This window comes from Anopheles marshallii, chromosome 3 (genome assembly GCF_943734725.1).
Source record: "Anopheles marshallii chromosome 3, idAnoMarsDA_429_01, whole genome shotgun sequence".
Lineage (NCBI taxonomy): Eukaryota > Metazoa > Arthropoda > Insecta > Diptera > Culicidae > Anopheles > Anopheles marshallii.
The window spans coordinates 38,661,735-38,681,472 of record NC_071327.1 but is presented as its reverse complement, the minus strand read 5'-3'; the positions used below and the strand labels follow the sequence as shown (position 1 = coordinate 38,681,472).

Below are 19,738 nucleotides of genomic sequence, written 5' to 3'. Positions count from 1 at the left end.
TCTCTTCTCTTTCACTCGTGCTTTGATTACTCCTCCCGACCAGCACATCAGATGAGTCTGTACGCCGTCGTGCTCGGAAGGGGCTTCTTTTTTATGCCCGTTTCGGCCGATTCAATTTCCACTTGTACCGCCGTAGCGCCTATGTAGTTGTGCGCACACCGTCGAACCGTCATCATCATCATCATCATCATCATCCTTTCGCCAGTTGGAATGCTGGCATGCATGGTGTGCGGCGCACACAGGACCATCGCGGCAAGAATACCCTCCTGGACGATATATGTGTGCGAGCTACACTTCTTCCGCTGTCATTCATTCTAGGCACTCACCACAGCAGCCTTTGGGTTTTGCCGTACACCCCTGAACCTCTGTAGGCTAGGAGGCATATTACTTTTTATGAGCTCTCATGAGGTTGAAGAAGAAGTTGAGCCGAAATCCGGCTCCTGAGGCGGCTCTGCTTGCACATCGAGTAGGCGGCGACGCGAGCATTGCGAGACGCATTCACACACGTTCTCTTTCCCTTTTTTGCCATATGGTTCGAGACGGACGGTAAGTGGGATAAGGAAAGCGAAATAGCCCGCCGTGTGGTGGAAAGGATGGATCGAAAAGAATCGGTACGGATGGATCCGCGAGAGCATTTATAGACGGCGTTCAAATTGCATTGCGACGGCGCAGTTGATGTTTACATGGGAAACTTAGTGAAAACAAGCGCGTTGTTTCTTTTTTTTTGTATTTGGTCGGTACCACGCTACAGAGTGTGAAGAGAGTTGGCACACTACGGAGCAACGTAAAACCCATTTAAGCCAACAAATGTTGTTTGATGAAGAATCGATTGGATGTTGCTTTAGGACTCGGTGGCGTTCCCTAGTTCTTCATCAAATTGTCCAGAAATAATATCCAAATGTTTGGTTTTGTCAAGCGTTTTTTACTTTCATACGGAAAATTTAACGCAATCGTTTGATTAAGTAAGGACACAGCTTGTTATTCTATATAGGATAGAATGTTCCTAACTTTAATATTACGACCAACATCGCTCCGCTCGAGAAAGGTAGCAAAAGGTGAACGCCAGTTTTCGATGATTCGGCTAATCGACATAAATACCGACCGGTCCCCGACGGATTGGAGAAACCAGGAAAGAAAGAATGAAAAAGGTGATGGCAGGAAAGAACCTATCATCATCGTCATCTTCATCTACGAGGGCTTTTCCCTATCGTCCGCAGGATCATGCTGGGCACTACTTTTTTATGCTCTTCCTGCTGATCCCAAACCTTATGCGAACGGCTGTTGTTAGCCACCGAGAGATGGAGGTTCGTTCGTTCGTGGGCATTGTAAACACATGTTCTTCTCATCCCCTTCCTCATCCAGAACGCCTCTGCCGTACCGTTCCACTTTTCCGACTGTTTGCACTAGGCCGTCTCTCTGTTGCAGAGCCTTCGAGAGTTTTGTTCTGAAAAAAAGCAGTCGGTGAGCGAAAGAAGGAGAGCTAAGGTATACAGCCGCGCATTATATTGCGAGCGAGAAAATTCATCGCAGCATGCTGCTAACTAAACAACCAACATCGCCCTGTAACCAAGGGTGTGTGTGTATAGCGAAAGGGAAATAAAAACCATTTGTGTATGTCAAAGATTAAAAGCTATCATTTGATCGCACCACAAAACCTTCCGCCGTTTGCGATAGTGTGAGGAGTGTAGAAATTGAGTCGATTCATCACCTTTCGAAAAGAAGTAACTCCAAATAAAATGTTTCATTTATGCGTTGAGAACAGTTCAATAATCCTAAATGACACAACCGACATCCTATAGATAATCGTGATCAAATTTTCGGGTGGTTCGTCTCCAAAATTCTTCTTTCTTTTACGTCCAGCTAAACGCAATTCTGGAAGCATCAAATGGCAGCATAAAAGAGATACGTACTACTGCATAAGTGAATGTGCTAACCTCTGTGCTTAGACCACTGGATAAGGACAAGCCAATCCACTAGCATCAACATAGCATAGCATAACATAGCCCAAAAAGTATGCAATACAAGCCGGGTTCTACTGCGTGACAATAGATTCCCCGTCGCAGCCTTCAAGTGTTCTTAACCAGCCTCCTCTGTCCACAGCTGGCACCAAACAGACTTTTGGAGGTAATGTACACCGCCGGTGAAACAGTTGTCGAATGCGTCGATGTGTTGGTGAAAAGCATAAGAGCAAACATTGCTCTCTCCCTGTTTCTCTGTCTCTGTCTCATTCTAACGCTCGAGAGATTCGTTCGCTATCACCTGCGACTGGCGATGTGGACCCATCGGTTTTTGGGACGCAGGTGGCTTTCCAGACCGTGTGCGCCGATCGTTATTCTTGAATTTATCTCAATCATTGCATGAAATGGGTTTGGTCGAGAAATGGAACCAAAATGGTCGACCGAAACTTCGGTGTATCTGGTCTGACGGGGGGGGAAGGTTCAGATCGTTAAATTAACGTACCGTGTATTATTAAAAAATAAATCCTTATGAAATCGGTTACAGCCACTTTTTTCGGGTGCGTTCGTTCTTTCGTTCGTCTTTGCTAGAGATGTGCCTTTGGATCGTGTTCCAGGCAGAAAGAAAAAAGAGTCATTTGGCCGTTTCACAAAACATTTTCCAAAAGTCCGTCCGAGGAATTGAAGGCTTTCCGTTTTCGTATTCTAGTTCGTTCACTGAGACCTGAGTTCAGACCTGAGCAGCAAACGAATCAGTCTCCACACGCCATGCTTACGAGGGTATAACACTCCCAGACACGCCTAGGAAAAAGCATACATAATTGAATTTGAAATTTTGAATTCAATTTATTCTCTATTGTTGGCCAACTTCAAAGCAATTAATATCTGTCAAGTCGGATATTATTGGGACATGCGCAGTGCGGCCCGGTGTACGTTATTGGGACATAATAACACGGTTGCTGCGGTTGGACCTTTTTTTTGCTCGTTAATGCCAAAACTGGGATAGAAAAATAGGTTGCTCCGGTGCTCCGGTGTAACGAATCCAGGTTTTTCTGTGGCCATACCAACTACAGATCGACCACCCCTTGGGGAGTTGCATCTGTTTGATAAGGTGGGCGGGGGGGGAGGGGGGTTGGGGGGTTTGCATCTGTTTCTGGCCTTAATCATTGACAAACAAACAAATGAAAACAACACGCTGGTTGACAGACAATTGAGAAAAGTGACATTCGATGCATCCACACACGCATATAATAGTATCGGGTTTTTGAGCTGAGGAAATTCTCTCATATTTCATTGTGCTGTGTGCGTTGGTATGGGTACAAAATTAATGCTCTCTACCCATCTCGTTCCGCTCGTTAAGCTTCAAACCAAAAGAAAGAATGAAAGAGAAAACAACGTCAATTTCATTCTTCTGCCCTCTCGTTCGAACCGACTGAAAACAGCCGAGCCCGGTGTGTTATTTTACTATCGCAAGTCACGCATACCACACACCATGCCATCTCAACCATACGTTACGTTTTTCGTCCCCGTCCTTTTCGCACTAACCGAAAACGAAGCCTGTGTTTATGTCACCTACACCAGTGCAAGCGGTATTATACGATTATAACCGTCCCCAACGCAGGCCAGTGTGTACGGTGCGCCAATAAAACCTTCCTTTTTATACCCGCACACGTTTACCTGGCGCAGGAACGAACGAGACGTGTGCCTCACTTCACAGGCAGGCGCGCTCTCTCGCACACACGTATCCGAAGTGCTTTGAAACGAGCAATAAAGAATTATTTACATAAATTAAAAAATAAAACACTGATCAAATAATCATAAATTTTTTCCCATTGCTACGTAGCCCGAACATTCGGGAAAGGATCTATTTTTCGAAACGGGATATATGCATAGAGACGGAGCAGAAGAAGACACAAGCTGGAGAACATAATAATGAACGGAAAGGCGAGTTTCCTTTCCAGAAAAGCAAAATGAGGAGAAAAAATGCGTTTAACAAATTCTTCACGTTCGCCAACACCGTCGAAACAATCGAGCTGGTACGTCGGTTGACGGCGAAATAGAATATCAATTGAGCTCCAGAGAGAGCCAAAAGGGAAAAAGTTTTCATCCATTTTATCCACACTGCATTCATTAGTGTTTGGGAGAGATGGTTGTTATTTTTTTCTTTGGCCTCACTTTCCGGGCTGTACCAAAAACGATTGCGTCCTCATTCTGAAAAGGACCATCGGCTGCGGGAGTGTGCTGCGGAGAGGGGCGGTTTTACGAGGCTACAGGGCCATTTATCAAGTGTTTTTACGGCAATTGGTATCCTTTGCCGGAGCAGCAGCAATCGGTGTGTGCAAAGAGGCGCAGCATTTGCCCACTTGGATAAATTATAGTCGTATATATCTCGCACGTCGTACGTACCTGTGATTTTGGCCTGATTGTTTGCAAAATGTACAAGCTCCTTGGAGGTCGAGTTCTAGTAACTTTTTCTGTCAGCAAATCCACCAGAGAATTAACGAATTCTGTTCACCGCACTACGAAGAGCGGCCCGGAACCATGACATAATCAATAACATTTTCTTTCGAATCCCATTAATCGTCGGGGTACTTAAATAGCCTGCGATTAATCTCTTCTAGATGAATAATGCACCGACAGCTCCATTTGTTGTCGTTTTTTTGCACTATCTATTTCACGCCACACAACCGCGGGGGTCTCACTCATGCATTCACCTTGCATACACACAATACGCGTGTGGTACGGTGCGCGTATTCTTTACCATCGGGGTACCATGGACTTGGGTCCGAAAACTATTCTCGGCCCATCGTACCATTCTTTCCCAAACACATATCACCACAATACACGAAACGGAATATTTACGACACAATGAGATAACAGCGAGGCTGATTGATTCGATTCACGGGCTTATTTTTTCTTCACCAAACCACTGATTTATGGCCAATCTGCATTTTGACTGCAGAGAAGTCCTTCTTCGTTCTTGCTCTCCGATTGAATCACTACTACTGCGTTCTCCCAATTGGAACTTTGCTGCAAGCTGTGTGCGTACTGCGTGCGTATGGGGGTGTGTTTGCCTTGATGTTTTGAATGTTTATTTTCCTTTATTGTCAGTGTGTTTTCATTTCCAAGTTGAATACTGTGTTTGACCATTTTGATTCGCTCTTCGTTCAGAATATTTACGATGTAAAAGTGAAATTACAATTTTAATTTTGCCAATTCATTTGTATTGCGTTTGCAAGTTATTGCGCTGGTCATCATGTGCCTTGATTTTTAACATGTTTATTAAATGTTTATTAAAAAAAAATTGCAGACCAAAAGGTGCCGCTCTTGCTCTCATTAAATGTGATAGGAAAATGTAATTCTTCTGTATAAACGTGCCATTATTGATACATAAAATTCATTCTTTCAGCGAGATAAATTATTATAGTTTCCTATTTAAATAGAAAACGAAATTCTAGTTGCTTGAAATGTCGGTGAAAGAACCACACCAAAACAAGACGCCCTAACGTTGTGCATTGTTGTCATTTTCTACTGACGTCTTCCTTTTCTGCCTGTTTTTGTACATTTTGTGATCGAAAAATTCACAAATTTTACGAACTAAAACAGTAGTTCGTAGCAGGAAAATGTATCGCCAATATCGATAAAGTTTGCTTCGTTTCGTACCCGCTACCATCGTTTGTTGTCCAAGGACTTGTGGATTCAGTGAACTATTCTGTTGACTAAGCAGCCCTTCGAAGATGTACTTCTCAATAGGCTGGCCACGGGTGCTCAATAGTGGACCGCATCGCACTATTTGCAAAGTTGTATGTGATCGCGTGAAAATTTTGTTTGCTGTCCTGGCAGAAGATGCCATCGCTATCTGGTACTCGAAGGTAAGCAGTTCTGTCAATGAGCTGATGTTCACAAGCTTAATTCGCGTTGTGATTGGTGTGTTACAGCCCTGTGTTCTAATTACGTCCAAATTGAGAAGCTCGGAATGTTTGGAAAAGTACGGTATCAACACGAATGTGGAATGGAAACCAGATTCGAGTATGCTGCTGGTGACTACTGGCGGAACGACACAAGGCGGTACCCTGTTTATGTACACGCTTATCGTGAACGATACCCCAAAGGGTGTTTACAACCAAAATGATTCACCGTTCGCCAATTTGCGCAGGGACAGTGCCGAGTTGTTTTTGAAAGAAACCATTCCTTGCTTGAAGCTTTCTTTGGTAAGAAAAGAATGCAATTGCCTATGCAACGATTTGTTAAAAACTTAACCCATTTGTTGTTGTATTTCGCAGACACACCGCATTTGTCTTTACGTTCCCATTTGTTGCGTGTCGTGCATTAATGTAAATCAGATTGTGATTGCCACTCAAGAAGGTCGGATCATCCGCCTTAACTGGGAGGGCGTTGAAGAACGTGATTATGCGCTTGACCTTAAACGAATCCCGTTTAGCGTTAATCAGCAAGTTAGTTATGGTAAGCAAGCACTTTCATTCGTTTCGAGATATGATATTAAACAATGAAGTTTCTCTTTTAGCCGTCCCAATCTTGGAGAAGAATGTGTATGTTTCCTCGATTGATTATTCACCTCTGTTGTGCGGATTCGGCATTACGTTAAACGATGGTCGTGCAGCATTTCTCACCGCAAACAACACTAAGTTTGATCCCAACGTAAGTAACTGCTGTAGCATATTCGTAGTGCAAATTAGCAGAATTTTCTTTACTTTCTTCACATTCAGCAAGTACAAGGAATCTGGTGCCAAAATGTGGATGATGCGACGTGTACCGTCATCAATCACAAGTATCGTCTGATAGCGTTCGGGCGAAAGAACTCTCAAACCAACATGTACGTGATCGATGATCTAACCGGTGGACTGGAGCTCTCACATAAACTGTCGTTGAGTGCTAAAGACTTCCCGGGATCGCCAGGATACGTGCGTGACATGAAGTGGACTCCCGATGGGTGTGCTATCATAGTGGCCTGGGGCAACGGAGGAATATCATTGTGGAGCACCTTTGGTTCACTATTGCTCTGCTCACTAGCCTGGGACTATGGATTGCACGTGGATTTGTCCAAGAACGATCCCTTTAACGTAATTAGCATGGTAGGTATATTGAATAACCGAGCGTAGTTAGTGTGGCGATGAAAGTTGGTAACCAAACGTGGGTTTGTTACAGGATTGGTCGACGGAAGGTTATCAACTGCTCATGGTACGACAGACAAACGACCACTCTGCTACACTAAATAATGGAACAAACCAGGCTGCTGAAACATCTAACGGGCCAATATCCATTCCAGCCACAGTATTGGTACAATTAGACTTTGTGAAGAGCATTCTAACGATCAATCCCTGCATGGTATGTAGTGGCAGAGTTCGACGTATGGCAGCATGACTTATAAATCTTGATCTTCTATATTCTTAATGTTACAGAGCAATAATTCGTTTCTGTTACTGCAAGGCGATGATAAGCTGTACATCAACCACGGTGACGTACTGCAAAACATTTATCCTGTCCATAAATCTGGCTATGATTCAACCAATGAAGGGGACACTTCCTATTCCGGAAAAATGGATGAATTTGGCAGAGGTTAAATATGCATAGTGATAATAATAGCGACGTACTTTTCATACATAACATGTATTCGGCAGATTCGGCGTACATACCATCAGGAGAACCCGATCCAGTGAACGTCGGAGGTGACAACTACCTTAAATTCAACAGCGTGCTATCGGAGAGCAAACATTGGGTTGTATTGAATCTTCCTACTGCTTACATCTCTTCCAACTGGCCGATTCGAGTGAGTGAAGCATTAGGAGGTGAACAAAATCAAAAACACTAATATCATTGATTGTTCACTTCCCATCGTTTACAGTACAGTGCAATAGATCATTTGGGCATTAATGTGGCAGTAGCTGGCCGAACCGGAGTAGCACTGTATTCCTTTAACACACGCAAATGGAAGCTGTTTGGCAATGAAACACAGGAGAAAGATTTTGTTATCACCGGTGGTTTGCTCTGGTGGAAGGAATTCATCATCATGGGTAATTGTGCATTACTCTGTCAAGGTGCTCTAGAGGACATTTTCATACCAGATGTACGTTATTTTTGCAGGTTGTTATTCGCTAATCGGTTTCCACGATGAGCTACGTATCTACTCAAGGGAAAACAAGCTGGACAATCGATTTGCGGAGATTACAAAAAGTGCCAGTCCGGTAATGTTGATCAATCTTTTCCGCGACCAACTGGTAAGTGGGATTATGGGATGCGACAATGTTATCTGTATGTATTTTCTGCATCTCGAGAATTCAATTACTTTCTAGGTTGTCTTCACTTCCGACGGTCACGTATCAGTATTTGCTCTTAAACAAACCGAGGAAGATTATAATGGGAGTGACCATCACCGGGTGGAACTGGTAAAGATGCACATTTACGATATCAAAAATGTGTGCATTCATCCAGCGTGCGTTATATCGGTGCTGATGACGAGTCTTAAACACGAAGGTGCCAGCACTGGAGGCATGACGAAACCAAGCAACTACGAAAACTCTCTTTCGGAAACGTTGATTATGAATGTGTCCGGAAGGGTCTTGATGGTGCAGACGGATCACCAACAACATCATCACGGCTCTGGCAGTGCCAATAACCAGCTCACGTCTACCTGTTTGGCTTCATCTGTAGAGTGCATCTGGGTGTCAGAATCGAACAAGACGCACATTAAGGAATCTCTTTGGTTGTATTGTGGTGGGTATGGTATGCGCGTGTGGCTTCCGGTATTCCCTCGTACGGGCGAAACTGGCTCCCGCAGTCTACGGCACACGTTTATGAGCAAAAGGATAATGCTGTCTTTTACGCTGAAAATTTACCCTTTGGTGATACTGTTCGAGGATGCAATCATACTCGGGGCTGAAAATGACACACTGCTCTATACCAGCGATCCATCAGTCTATTTTTCGCTACCATACAATGCGTTGAAGCGAACGGTATTGTATTTTTCCAAATCTTAAGATGTTTTTTAAGCTTTACACTAACATTTCGGATTTTCTTTTTTAGAGCCAAGTATATTTGCACCAAATATTGCGCCAGCTCATTCGTCGTAATCTGGGCTACAATGCATGGGAAATTGCACGATGTTGCACGAATCTTCCGTACTTTCCTCACTCTCTCGAACTGCTGCTACATGAGGTTTTGGAGGAGGAAGCAACCAGTAAGGAACCCATACCGGATGCACTATTGCCGAGCGTGCTCGAGTTTATCCAGGAGTTTCCCGTTTATCTGCAAACGGTGGTACAGTGTGCTCGCAAAACAGAAATTGCACTGTGGCCGTACCTGTTCTCAAGCGCCGGCAAACCAAAGGAACTGTTTCAGAAGTGTATGGCGGCACGGCAGCTGCATACCGCCGCAAGCTATTTAATAATACTGCAAAACCTCGAACCATCCTCTGTCAGTCGACAGTATGCGACGGTTTTGCTGGACACGGCACTGGAACAGTTGGATTGGCCGCTTGCAAAAGATTTGGTGCGATTCTTGCGAGCGATCGATCCGAATGATGTTGAATCTCCGCGTTCATCATACGTGTTCGGTAACAAGTTCGGTGGACTTATTGCAGCCGGACCGCCGGCTCCAAATGCCGAAGACTTGAGTCTTATCTTGGGAAGCAGCATGGCAAGAGGACGCAGCTTCTCTACCACCATTCCATACCCCAAGTCGAACGATGGTGCCGCAACAGTGGTAAACAAAGAGAAAAATATAATGTTCAACAACCCTGCAGCGGCCGCTGCGCAGCAGACCGGCGGAGGACTATTGAACTCAGGCAATGATACGTCTGGTGAGCGACAAATCTTGCGCAGAAAGAAAAGTGTGCCAAATACTCAAAAAGAATGGTAAATATGTTGTTCGATTCATGACACACAGTGCTTGAAACAACAGTGCAGCATGATTAATATTCCTTTCCATTTCAGCGACTCATCAACGGCCGAAGAATTCTTCATCGATGTGGTTCTGCAGCGTCACGCGCGTAGATTTTTGCAGTTGCGAAAGCTGGAAGATCTCGGATATATGAGCGCTACACTAGATTTCCATCTAGTTGGTTGGCTTAATCGCGAAAAGGATCGTGCTGCACGGATAGAGGATTTTGTAACTGCACTAAAGTCATTGCACGATGAACTCGATTGGCCAAAACCATGTTTGGATCTAACACTGCTACCGAATCCAAAAGCTCAGCCACACATGCACAGTGAATCGTCCCCGTCGCCCTCTTCGAACCTATCGAACAAATCGCCTCTTTCCGAGTTAACTACGGGACGCACCGTCGATTCGGGTTATAATAGTTTGTCATTTGTTCGTCCGATGGTCACCAATGGTCCGGTAACTGTTGCTGGTACAACAGCGGAAGAAAGACAGGTTGAGCAGATTCAGGGACAAAGGGAACAACGGCAGGAAAATGTGCCTGTGTCTCCGGTCGGTGATCCTTTACTGGGTACAACGGCCGAAGCGAACCTTATGCCACTGAACGATACGGCAAGTGTGCTGTCGGAAGCTGCTCAACCTAACTGGCCGGATGAAATATCGACGTTATGCGGGACAAATGGTATGGTTAGCCTAACACTAGGTGAACAAAGCTTCAGCCAAGCCATGGAAAAAAATATTTCCAAGCAGAGCAAATCGAACCGACGCAAACAGCATAAGCTTGAAATTCGCATGCGTTACCTGCTGCAGATTTTCTCCGAAGCGAACTGTTACGAATTTGCGCTTCTCCTCTCGGTGCTACTACTTGATGTGGCCTCTGTTGGAAGGATAACAAATGCCGCAATTCGATCGAAGTCGCTCGTAGTTTGCCGACAACTACGCAACGGTCTGAAAGATATGACTCGCTGGAGCTTTAATGAGTGTCTTGCATATCGGCCGTTCATGATTGCCTTGCAGCCTCAGCTGGCGGTGTTGGATAAATTTGTCATCCAACAGGAATCCATACCATCGCTGATGCATACGACCACCGTGACTGGGGTGTCAGCGTTTTCACCGCTTGTGATGGGCAGCCTGCATACTTTCCGTGACTCCGAAGCACCCGTGTCGGGGGTCAACTCTGGGAGCAATAAAGGCATCAATCAAACGCAAGGCGAAAACCGACAACCTGGCAACTCTAGCGCAAATAGCAACACTCAACGCATGGGCTCGACAGGCACGTTAGGAAGTGTACCTCATTCAAATGGTAGCGGTGGTCCAGTCACTGCAAGCAGTCGTATCATCGTCGACGGAGCCGCAAGTTTGCGCAGTGGCAGTGTACAACGCGATACGCTTGGGGCAAAGTATACCACGCCGCACACTTTCGCACGATCTGTATCGGACTTGGAAGTGGCAAACATACGGAAAATAGCGCAAGGAAAGTCAATCACCGATAGTCGCTCAGTTACATCGACCGCAATTTCGGAAGAACCGGAACGAACGTGCAATGTTATGTAAAATTTAGGCAAGTCGGATGGCAGGAGCAGACCGTGGAAAGGTGCTATAGCAAATTATAATCTACCTTAGGAGCGTAAGGGAAGAAAGCAACGAGATATTTAATATATATGATGCGCATATTTAAACTAATCGTAGTAACGCCACGGTAATCATTACTAGTTCCGTCCATTGGCGGTGCAATTTGCAATTCTCGTACTGTTTTTTCATAACTAAATATAGGAAATAAAATTAAAACTCTAACGGAAAGGAAATGTCTCTAGGTATTTGGCGAATTCTCGTGATGGGTTTCGTACCCCAAGCATGGCTTGGGACGGATTATGGACATTGATTTTTTAAGAAAATTTGATTGCCATTACATTCCCTTAAAATTATAATAAAATATTTGGCATTACAAGAAATTTGTTATTTCATTTTTTTTACTAATGACTATTGCTTCCAGACTAGAATCTATGAGATATGGTACCGCCAAGCGGTTTTTGTGGAAATCCTGGCGCTGAAATGGCTTTACGGCTTTTAAACAGACACCATTTAATTATTACTATCATTGTATGAAATAGTAATATAAAATACTTTCCGGTTACAAAACTATGTACGTAACGATTGATTTCAGGTTGGCATTATTGTATTGCACTCGAATACCATCAAATGTTGTCATGTTCGCCACTTTCAATCTATTTGCGTTGATTTTTTTATTACTATTTTCGCTTTCTCTCTCTCTCTCTCTCTCTGATTCAAATTCTGATTATTCAACTGACAATATTCATCATCACACAACTGCAATATTGATCATTGCGCTCTTAATATTATACTCATTTCTTGATTGGTGTTGGAAGTGTTCCAATTGTTCCTTTGAGAAGAAAAAAGCTACTTAAAAACAATGTATAACAGATTATAAACTAAATGGTAAATGATACCTGCACTATTTAAACGTCTGGTATTTCTCGATCGATGGTTAGAATCGGCTTTTTCAGACGATATTGTTGTATAGCGCCCTATGGATGTACGAAATACAATGCGATAGTCATTCGATGGAACTATTTAGTCAGGTTCTAATTCACTTACCTTCCATTTGGAAATGTTCAAAGATAATACTGCCTGCACGTTGTCATCATTTCTCTTGTTCTGTTTCATTTCGTTGTCAGTAGTGGGACGTACGGTCAATACATCGTTAACGTTTGCCAAAGCCACAGCTCCGTCTCGAATAAGAAAGGATAACTGAAACGCAGTATCGATGGTATTCATGTAATCACTTGGATCCGTAATGAGTTGAAGGTAAGGCACGGGTGAACCTCTTTCCTCGTATATCTGGGAATCAAAATTCAGGAAATGTTATGAGCTATGAATAGCAATTTAGTAACGAAAACACCTACCTGTTTTAGTTGCTCTATTATCCCTTGGAGCTTACGGGCATCTGCCTCCTCTTGGTGGAGTGTTTTAACTGTTTCCGGTTTGCGCGCATTGCCCAACTCCTGCCGTTGGCGGCGACGACGTTCCTTCACATTCCTTTCTACTGGCACGGGTTGAAATTCAAAATATCCTAGCATGCTGGGCGAATGTTTCGACATACGGAAAGCCTTAATTCCATGACTTCCTATAGTTTCCCAATGCAAATGTCCACCGGAATCGCCAGTAATAGAGTTCTAGAAATAAAATCCCTGTTAGAGGTTTGATGATTTAAGCCCAGCGACCATCTACGCCATACTATTGCCGCTGCTAGCTCTTCGTCACAGAACTGTGAGTTTTCACTTTTCTGCAATGCTGCTCCTACTAAATCGTGACCCATTTTCACAATTTGTACATTGATACGCATTTCAGACGCATTTTCCAACCGTTGATTAGTTAAGTCCTGATGCAGGCTGTCAGTTTGTCTGAGGATCGATGACACGCCTTGAAATATACTGATTGCATCTTCCGTTTGTGTTCGGAGTGCTGCAAAAATAGATTAGTTGATAAGGCAATGCCTGGCTTTATGGTGTTTTCGAAAAGTACCGAGATCGTGTCCTTGATCCAGCAGCTCATTATATTGCCTTCTGCGTTGTAACACAACGCTCGAGCTGTTGAGATTGTCTGCAGTGGTTTGTTCCATTTCGACTTGAAGTAAACACACTTTCTTTACTGCGCGAGGAAATACGTTTGCATACGAAGGAAGAACACGCAAATTGAACGCTGGACATAGAATGAAACACTGCACACAATCTGAGGATGAATAGTTTGTTGCTGTTTTGGCAATCACAATCGAAAATACCGCGCTTTTGATTTCTCACTTGTTCGCTTGTCAAAACTGTCAATACAACGAATCTGCTAAGCAGCGTCTACACTGCGTATTATTTTTGAATGCACGAAAAACTTCTGCTTCACTGTGCTTTCAAAATAAATTAATGTGTGTATGCCATGAACTAAGTTGTATACACTGCCACAATAAACGATGAATATTCAATATTCATGCTCCCATGTATATATTTAATCAGGTCCTTGTAGTTGTAGAGTAATTAGTGTAAAGGATCGCTGTAAAATGCCCATCACCTCATGAACCTGTGGAGCGCATCACATAGCATGAGCATTTCAACCACTAGGCATCAAAATAAAGACATAACAGTACTCAGAACACCGAAACGATAGCGAAAGGACTTTCAATCATAGCGACCACTGCGCACAAGCCGATGAATGTTAAAATTAAATCATTGGCCGCAGTGAATATGGCGTCCTCAACCGTAAGTAGAATCAAAAGTAGACGGTCGGCAATAAAGTCATGCAGGGAAGTGAAGTGATGAAGTAAGAAATAGTAGCAAGAAAACCGCGTGTTGCCGCTTCTGTTGTACGATGCAAGAGAAGGAAGGTTAGTACAGTGTTGTCAATATTAGATAGAAAGCAGTAAAATCTCCCATGCAGATAAACGGCATGTATCAATTTGTTACACCGATGTGATCGAAGACGATGTTGATTCCGTCGTGATTCTGCTTTTTGTCGGCACAACAACCTCAACAGGTCTATGCCTGCCATTTCTGGCTTTCTGTGACTTTATTTACCCGTTGCTGGTTAGTCAGTCCTGCGTGCGGAGTTTTTTTCTTCTGTTTGTTCTTGTTGAATTTATTATCTGCTTTCTAATGATAGGACAGAAAGTGTAAGCCTTTGTCCTTTCCTTGCATGCTATTTGCATCTGATGTGTAAAGGAACCTCCGCATTCATTGCATATATTTAGTTGATCGGGGTGGACTTAGTGCATCCGGAAATTTTCCGTACTGCATTGTTGGCCATAGTACATTTTTCTTTAAGTCTTTTTGCAGGTGATGGAAGATCCGTTTCTAATATACAGGCAGTCCCCGAGAAACGCGGATTCGGAGATACGCGGTTTTTGAAAATTTGACAGCTGAGTTAGTTTATAGCACAAAGTCTAAGCAAAACGGTATAAAATTTGTGGTTTGTCGTATAAAACATTTATTTTTAGTTTATTTGAATGTAGTATATCAAAAAGTAGCCTAGTTTGCTGAATAAATTAGGTGCAGAGAAGAAAGTCTACTATCTAACTTTGAAATATAAACGACTTTACTCCCGGATTCGACTTACGCGGAAATTCGAGATACGCGGATAGCGCTATAATAGCGTATCCCGGGGACTGCCTGTACTTCGGATTGTGGTTCTATATAAAATTCTTGCTTTTGTTGTGCTTATTCCTCGATTTTTTCCGCATAGTATTTTATGTATGTTGAGTCTGTCTCTTGTCTCTTGTCTTATTTTTCAATTTTTCATGTGGTTTTTTGAAGTTTAGTTTTCTGTCCAATATTGTTCCCAGATATTTATGGGAGTTTATCCCAAATGGCATTTCCCGAATTTTAACTTCGATTTTTGTTTCCGTGTATCTACATCTAGCGGTCTTCCCATGTACGATTGCCAACGTACCAACGTCATTTTCCATGGGACTGGGTACGCTACCAGGTTCGTTGGGAGCTCCCCTGATTTGTGGGAGACCAAAATGACACATTCGTTGGCCAGCGTAGCTGAGAAGACCGCTAGGTGTAGATGCACGGTTATACGGACACGAAATTTGTGCGTGTTTGCTCATTTGTTAGTGTTGAATTCGCACTTCCGTGCTTCGTTTTATGAGCTTTTTAGCTCGTAATGTACTTCGTAACGTGAATAGAAGGAGTCGATAACTGAAAACTAACTATAAACGATATTCTGAAAGGAATCCGAGTTACGCGAAAATTCGAGTTACGTGCTCTTTTTTATATGTTTGTATATTTAATGGTATCTTTTTTACAATCTTATTGGTTGATAAACTCATAGGACAGCGGGTTCAACGGAATAATGATTCCTCGCTAAATACTAAACACTATTTGGCTGTGCCAGTTGGAATACAAAAATTCTCTTTTTTTATATTCGATAGCGGGTATCTATAGCATTTGGAGGAGTTGTATTTTTTTCTTTCATTATTTCTCTCATTCAATGCCATTTTTAGTTCTGCATTTCACTATGATTTTGGTTCATATTTGAGTTTTGTTTTGTTAGTCTTAACTTGATTGTCTTTTCTTAGTCTTGATTTTTTCTTTTTGTTTAGATATTTGTTTGATTGTTGTATATCTGTCATGGTTTAGCATTCTTAAAGTGTCAAATATCATGGCCTAATTGATTGTGGATGTTATTTGTTTTCTTATCCGCGGCTCCGGAACCGGAGACGGCTCCGATCGGCTCCGAACCCACGGTTCCGAACCTACGGCTCCGAACCTACGGCTTCGAACCTACGGCTCCGAACCTACGGCTCCGAACCAACGAATCCGAACCTACGAATCCGAACCTACGAATCCGAACCTACGGCTCCGAACCTACGGCTCCAAGCCCACGGCTTCGAACCTACGAAGGTGATGGTGAAGGGCAGGGTGAGAAAGGATGGATTTACGAGGGATGTGGAAGAGGAGGAGGGAGGTGATGGTTATAATTTTCCAAAATGCTGACCGGGGGAAATTGGGGGGCCCTTTTTGTTTGCCACAGGCTTTTGAGCAGTTGGTTTGGAGCCAGCTCCGGAGCCGTGGTGTAGCGGACTTCCTTCCGATGTCATCTCAGACCGATAGGATGTGGATAGATAGCTTCCTTTTTCACTTTTAAACTTTATTACTTTACAGTTAAAGTCTAAATTAACTGTACACTTGTTTCATACTTGGCGGTACGTTTTAGTTCTGATGGATTGTGACTATGACTGTGACTGCAACGGCGACTGCGACTGCTTTTTGGCTCCGCGCGAGCCTCCTTTTATATGAAATAATTACATTGTCCTTATGGGCATATTCGACCCTCTACTTCTGTTTTGCAAGAACATAATTAACTATCCCTTTCTAACGAGTGTATTATGCGTACGTGATTTTTCACAGGTGCGTTTTTACATATTTTAATGTTGGTAACAATTCCTATTGTCCTGCTGCGCAATTGGATGAACTCTCTCAATTTTACATCATTTGCATAATCGAGTGTGCTATAAAAATATTACCTCGCTGTGTCTGAAATTCCTGCGCATCTTTTGGTGCTATTTTATGTTGTGATAACTTCTGATTTAAGTTTTTATTAACAGAAAAATAACTTCGTGTGAATGTATTGAGGATGCTATCTCATTAGCTATCTTGTTCTAATCCTGACTGCATTAATTTACTTTGATCCCAAGTCGTTCGTGTCTAGGATGATGTAAAATTCATGTGGCTGTAATGCCTAAGACGTTTCACTAATCTTTGTGTCTTAGCTACTTTAAATTGTTATGTGTTATTTATCAAAAGTGTCAAACCTACATGTTACAGTGGGTTTGGAGCCGGTTTCGGAGCCGTTGGTGCACACATCACTAATACACACTTTAACATATTGCACTCTTCCTCATGTGCTATCTCACTACACTTAGCTATCTCACTACACCATTTTTACGTATGTCCCATTCGAATGCAGTTACAGCAGTGCATTGGTTTCGGAATATATGCTTCCACTTTAATCGGATACAAACCAAAATCGATCATCCTTGGCATAATTGTTGAGTAGAATCTTATCACTGTTGTACGCATGTTTATTATTTTGTCCTCCAATTGTTTTTTTGATATTGTAACTTCAATAACATTATCCACCATTAGGCCCTCTTTTATCTCTTCTTCGCTCATTAACTCGATGTCGGAGCACCTTGTAATCCCTTTGCATGTGTTTAATGTCTGGTGTTCATACACTTTGACTTTGTGTTCATTTGGGCCACTTCCGATTTTTTTCAAGTTCATCAAATTTTTGTCATTTTTTTGGCTGGTTCACTCTCACTAACAGCTGTCCCCCTTTCACTTTCGTGATTTGGGCTAGTTTTTCACCCGCTACTGTATAATTTTTTTATCAAAAGCGGGCTTACCCGTCTTAGATCTCTATTTTCTGTGTTGGATTCTGTGTCTCGAGGTAATGTAAGTGTGTACATATTTGTGTGCAAGGTTGACATAAATGGTGTGCAGGAAGCCAGACCGAAAACGTCCCTTCAGTCGTCCCGAAACGTGTGTAGCAGTGGTACCAACGTCAAGTCTTGCCTACTCCTGCTCGCGGTTACCACCAACTTACATACGAGCTCGTCCGTCGAACACTGCAGGTCAGCACCGGTCGACAGGTCACGGATGCATCCTCTGTAGATGAGCATATCATTCGAGTCCATAGGCGTGTCAAATGCTGGCATTTTCCGGCATAGTCTATGTCCCCTCACGAGCACTTTCCCTACATCAGCATCCGTGCCGTCCGCGGCAGACTGCAGCTTGCCGATGCTGCCGTCCGCAGTCAGAAACCATGCATTTCCCCAGCCTGTCTGCAAAGTGAGTCGCGGACGCACAAACACTTTGGTGTTGAACTTGGACACCTGCGAGGGATAGGTGATGGTTTGCTCCGGTGGCTTTGGCATGCCGAAGTTTTCAAACTCCGAGATCCGATTGACCGCCTGCTCCAGGTTTTTCCAACCGCTGCGAAGCAAACGCTTCAAATGCTGGAGTTCGTTTTCGAACCGGTATGTCGAAATGGCAGATAATGACCCGAAACGAACCACTTCATCGTGCACATGCAACAAATTGTGGACATTACTGGTCATATAACCAACCCCATATACCGTTTCGTAATCCTTCACGAATTGCTCCATCATTTGTTCCGCAAGTGGCCACTTTGCTCTGTGCGCTTTGGCAGAGAGCAATGTCGTGGCACAAAACAGCAACATAAAGTGTTGGTACTCTGCAGGGGAAATATGCCGTTCCAACACTATGAAGGAACTGTAGTGAAAGAAGAAGGCATATTCCGATCCCTTCCAGAAGCCCGCATACTTTATTTGCCGTGGCTTGCGATGCACTTCGCAGGGCTGGGCCGTCTGTTGCAGGGCAGAAGAAATTATATCATCGGTCTCCGACAGGAACGTCTTCCACGATGTCGAAATCGGCGAGCTCGGTTAGCGGCGTTGCGTTTTTGCGGTGTCCCGGTGGCTCATTAATCCGGAAGCCGGCATCCGTGCGTTTCGGTTCATGGCCAAAAGGAAACACCATCGTTCTCCTTTGCTGGTAATATTCGCCCTTGACTGTGCATTTTTGGCAGCTCCAGTATCCGGTGTGTCCAGAAACGCCTGATGGAAATAAAAAAAAAACAGGAAATTAATATTAATTACCCATGCAGCAATCCACCATCACCGATGTAAGATGTTGCATCACAATTTTCCTTACCTTTGAGGAACGCCCTGGCAGGAGTGTAGGCGGCAATGACACGAATCTTTACGGTGATATGCTTTCCGCGGAGAAGATTACCATCCCGTATCAGGCCGTTCAGTTCGTCGACCACAGGGCGCAGGCATTGCTCGCCAATAGTGGGCTTTGTGACCCCACAATAAAGTGCAGCAGTCATTACTTGAGCTGCCGGCAACTCATCGATGGCAAACAGCACGGGCCAAAACTGAAGCGCCCCGCTCCTGTGGAGCGGCAATGCATCAACGGATAACGTGAAGGTAAACTGCTGAACTGGTGGTTGAGTTTATAATCTAAAATACATAAGAAAAAAAAAACCACGTGCCGATGATTAGACTCCTGCACACGTCACATGATTCATCATCATTGTACTTATCGAAAATAACTGGATAACGTCTTTTGAATCACGTTATACCAATACTGTCCACCGCCAAGTTAAGCTATTTCGCTCTACGCGTTGCGTTTGGTTCGTAGCAAGGTTTTGCCAGTGCCGGGCACTTTCACGCCTACCTTCTTGAAAAGCTGCAACACTTGTTGTCATATGAAGCAAGATGTATTAGGCTGAAGAAAATGTCCTTCAAAAGGGCAAACCATACCATGTTGAAGGAACGATGCGTGACGTTA

At 43.5% G+C, this 19,738-nt stretch overlaps 3 protein-coding genes across 3 annotated transcripts; 1 reads left to right on the top strand and 2 right to left on the bottom strand.

The window, feature by feature from the left end:
• Window positions 1-5,692: 5,692 nt before the first annotated feature.
• On the top strand, window positions 5,693-11,405 carry LOC128713608 (guanine nucleotide exchange factor subunit Rich). Its single transcript, XM_053808468.1, has 13 exons — window positions 5,693-5,827; window positions 5,894-6,166; window positions 6,239-6,419; window positions 6,481-6,614; window positions 6,683-7,048; window positions 7,122-7,301; window positions 7,376-7,532; window positions 7,595-7,743; window positions 7,819-7,987; window positions 8,058-8,191; window positions 8,267-8,926; window positions 8,997-9,826; window positions 9,905-11,405. Exons 1-13 carry the CDS (start codon window positions 5,693-5,695, stop codon window positions 11,403-11,405), a joined length of 4,869 nt encoding a protein of 1,622 aa, XP_053664443.1.
• A 923-nt stretch (window positions 11,406-12,328) lies between these two features.
• LOC128712571 (EP300-interacting inhibitor of differentiation 3) lies at window positions 12,329-13,491 on the bottom strand. The gene is made up of 5 exons (XM_053807463.1): window positions 13,395-13,491; window positions 13,108-13,334; window positions 12,776-13,045; window positions 12,468-12,710; window positions 12,329-12,397 (listed from the first exon to the last, which is right to left on the bottom strand). Exons 1-5 carry the CDS (start codon window positions 13,489-13,491, stop codon window positions 12,329-12,331), a joined length of 906 nt encoding a protein of 301 aa, XP_053663438.1.
• Window positions 13,492-17,886: 4,395 nt separating this feature from the next.
• LOC128712570 (uncharacterized) lies at window positions 17,887-19,274 on the bottom strand. Its single transcript, XM_053807461.1, has 3 exons — window positions 19,097-19,274; window positions 18,797-18,999; window positions 17,887-18,750 (listed from the first exon to the last, which is right to left on the bottom strand). Exons 1-3 carry the CDS (start codon window positions 19,272-19,274, stop codon window positions 17,887-17,889), a joined length of 1,245 nt encoding a protein of 414 aa, XP_053663436.1.
• Between the last annotated feature and the right edge of the window lie 464 nt (window positions 19,275-19,738).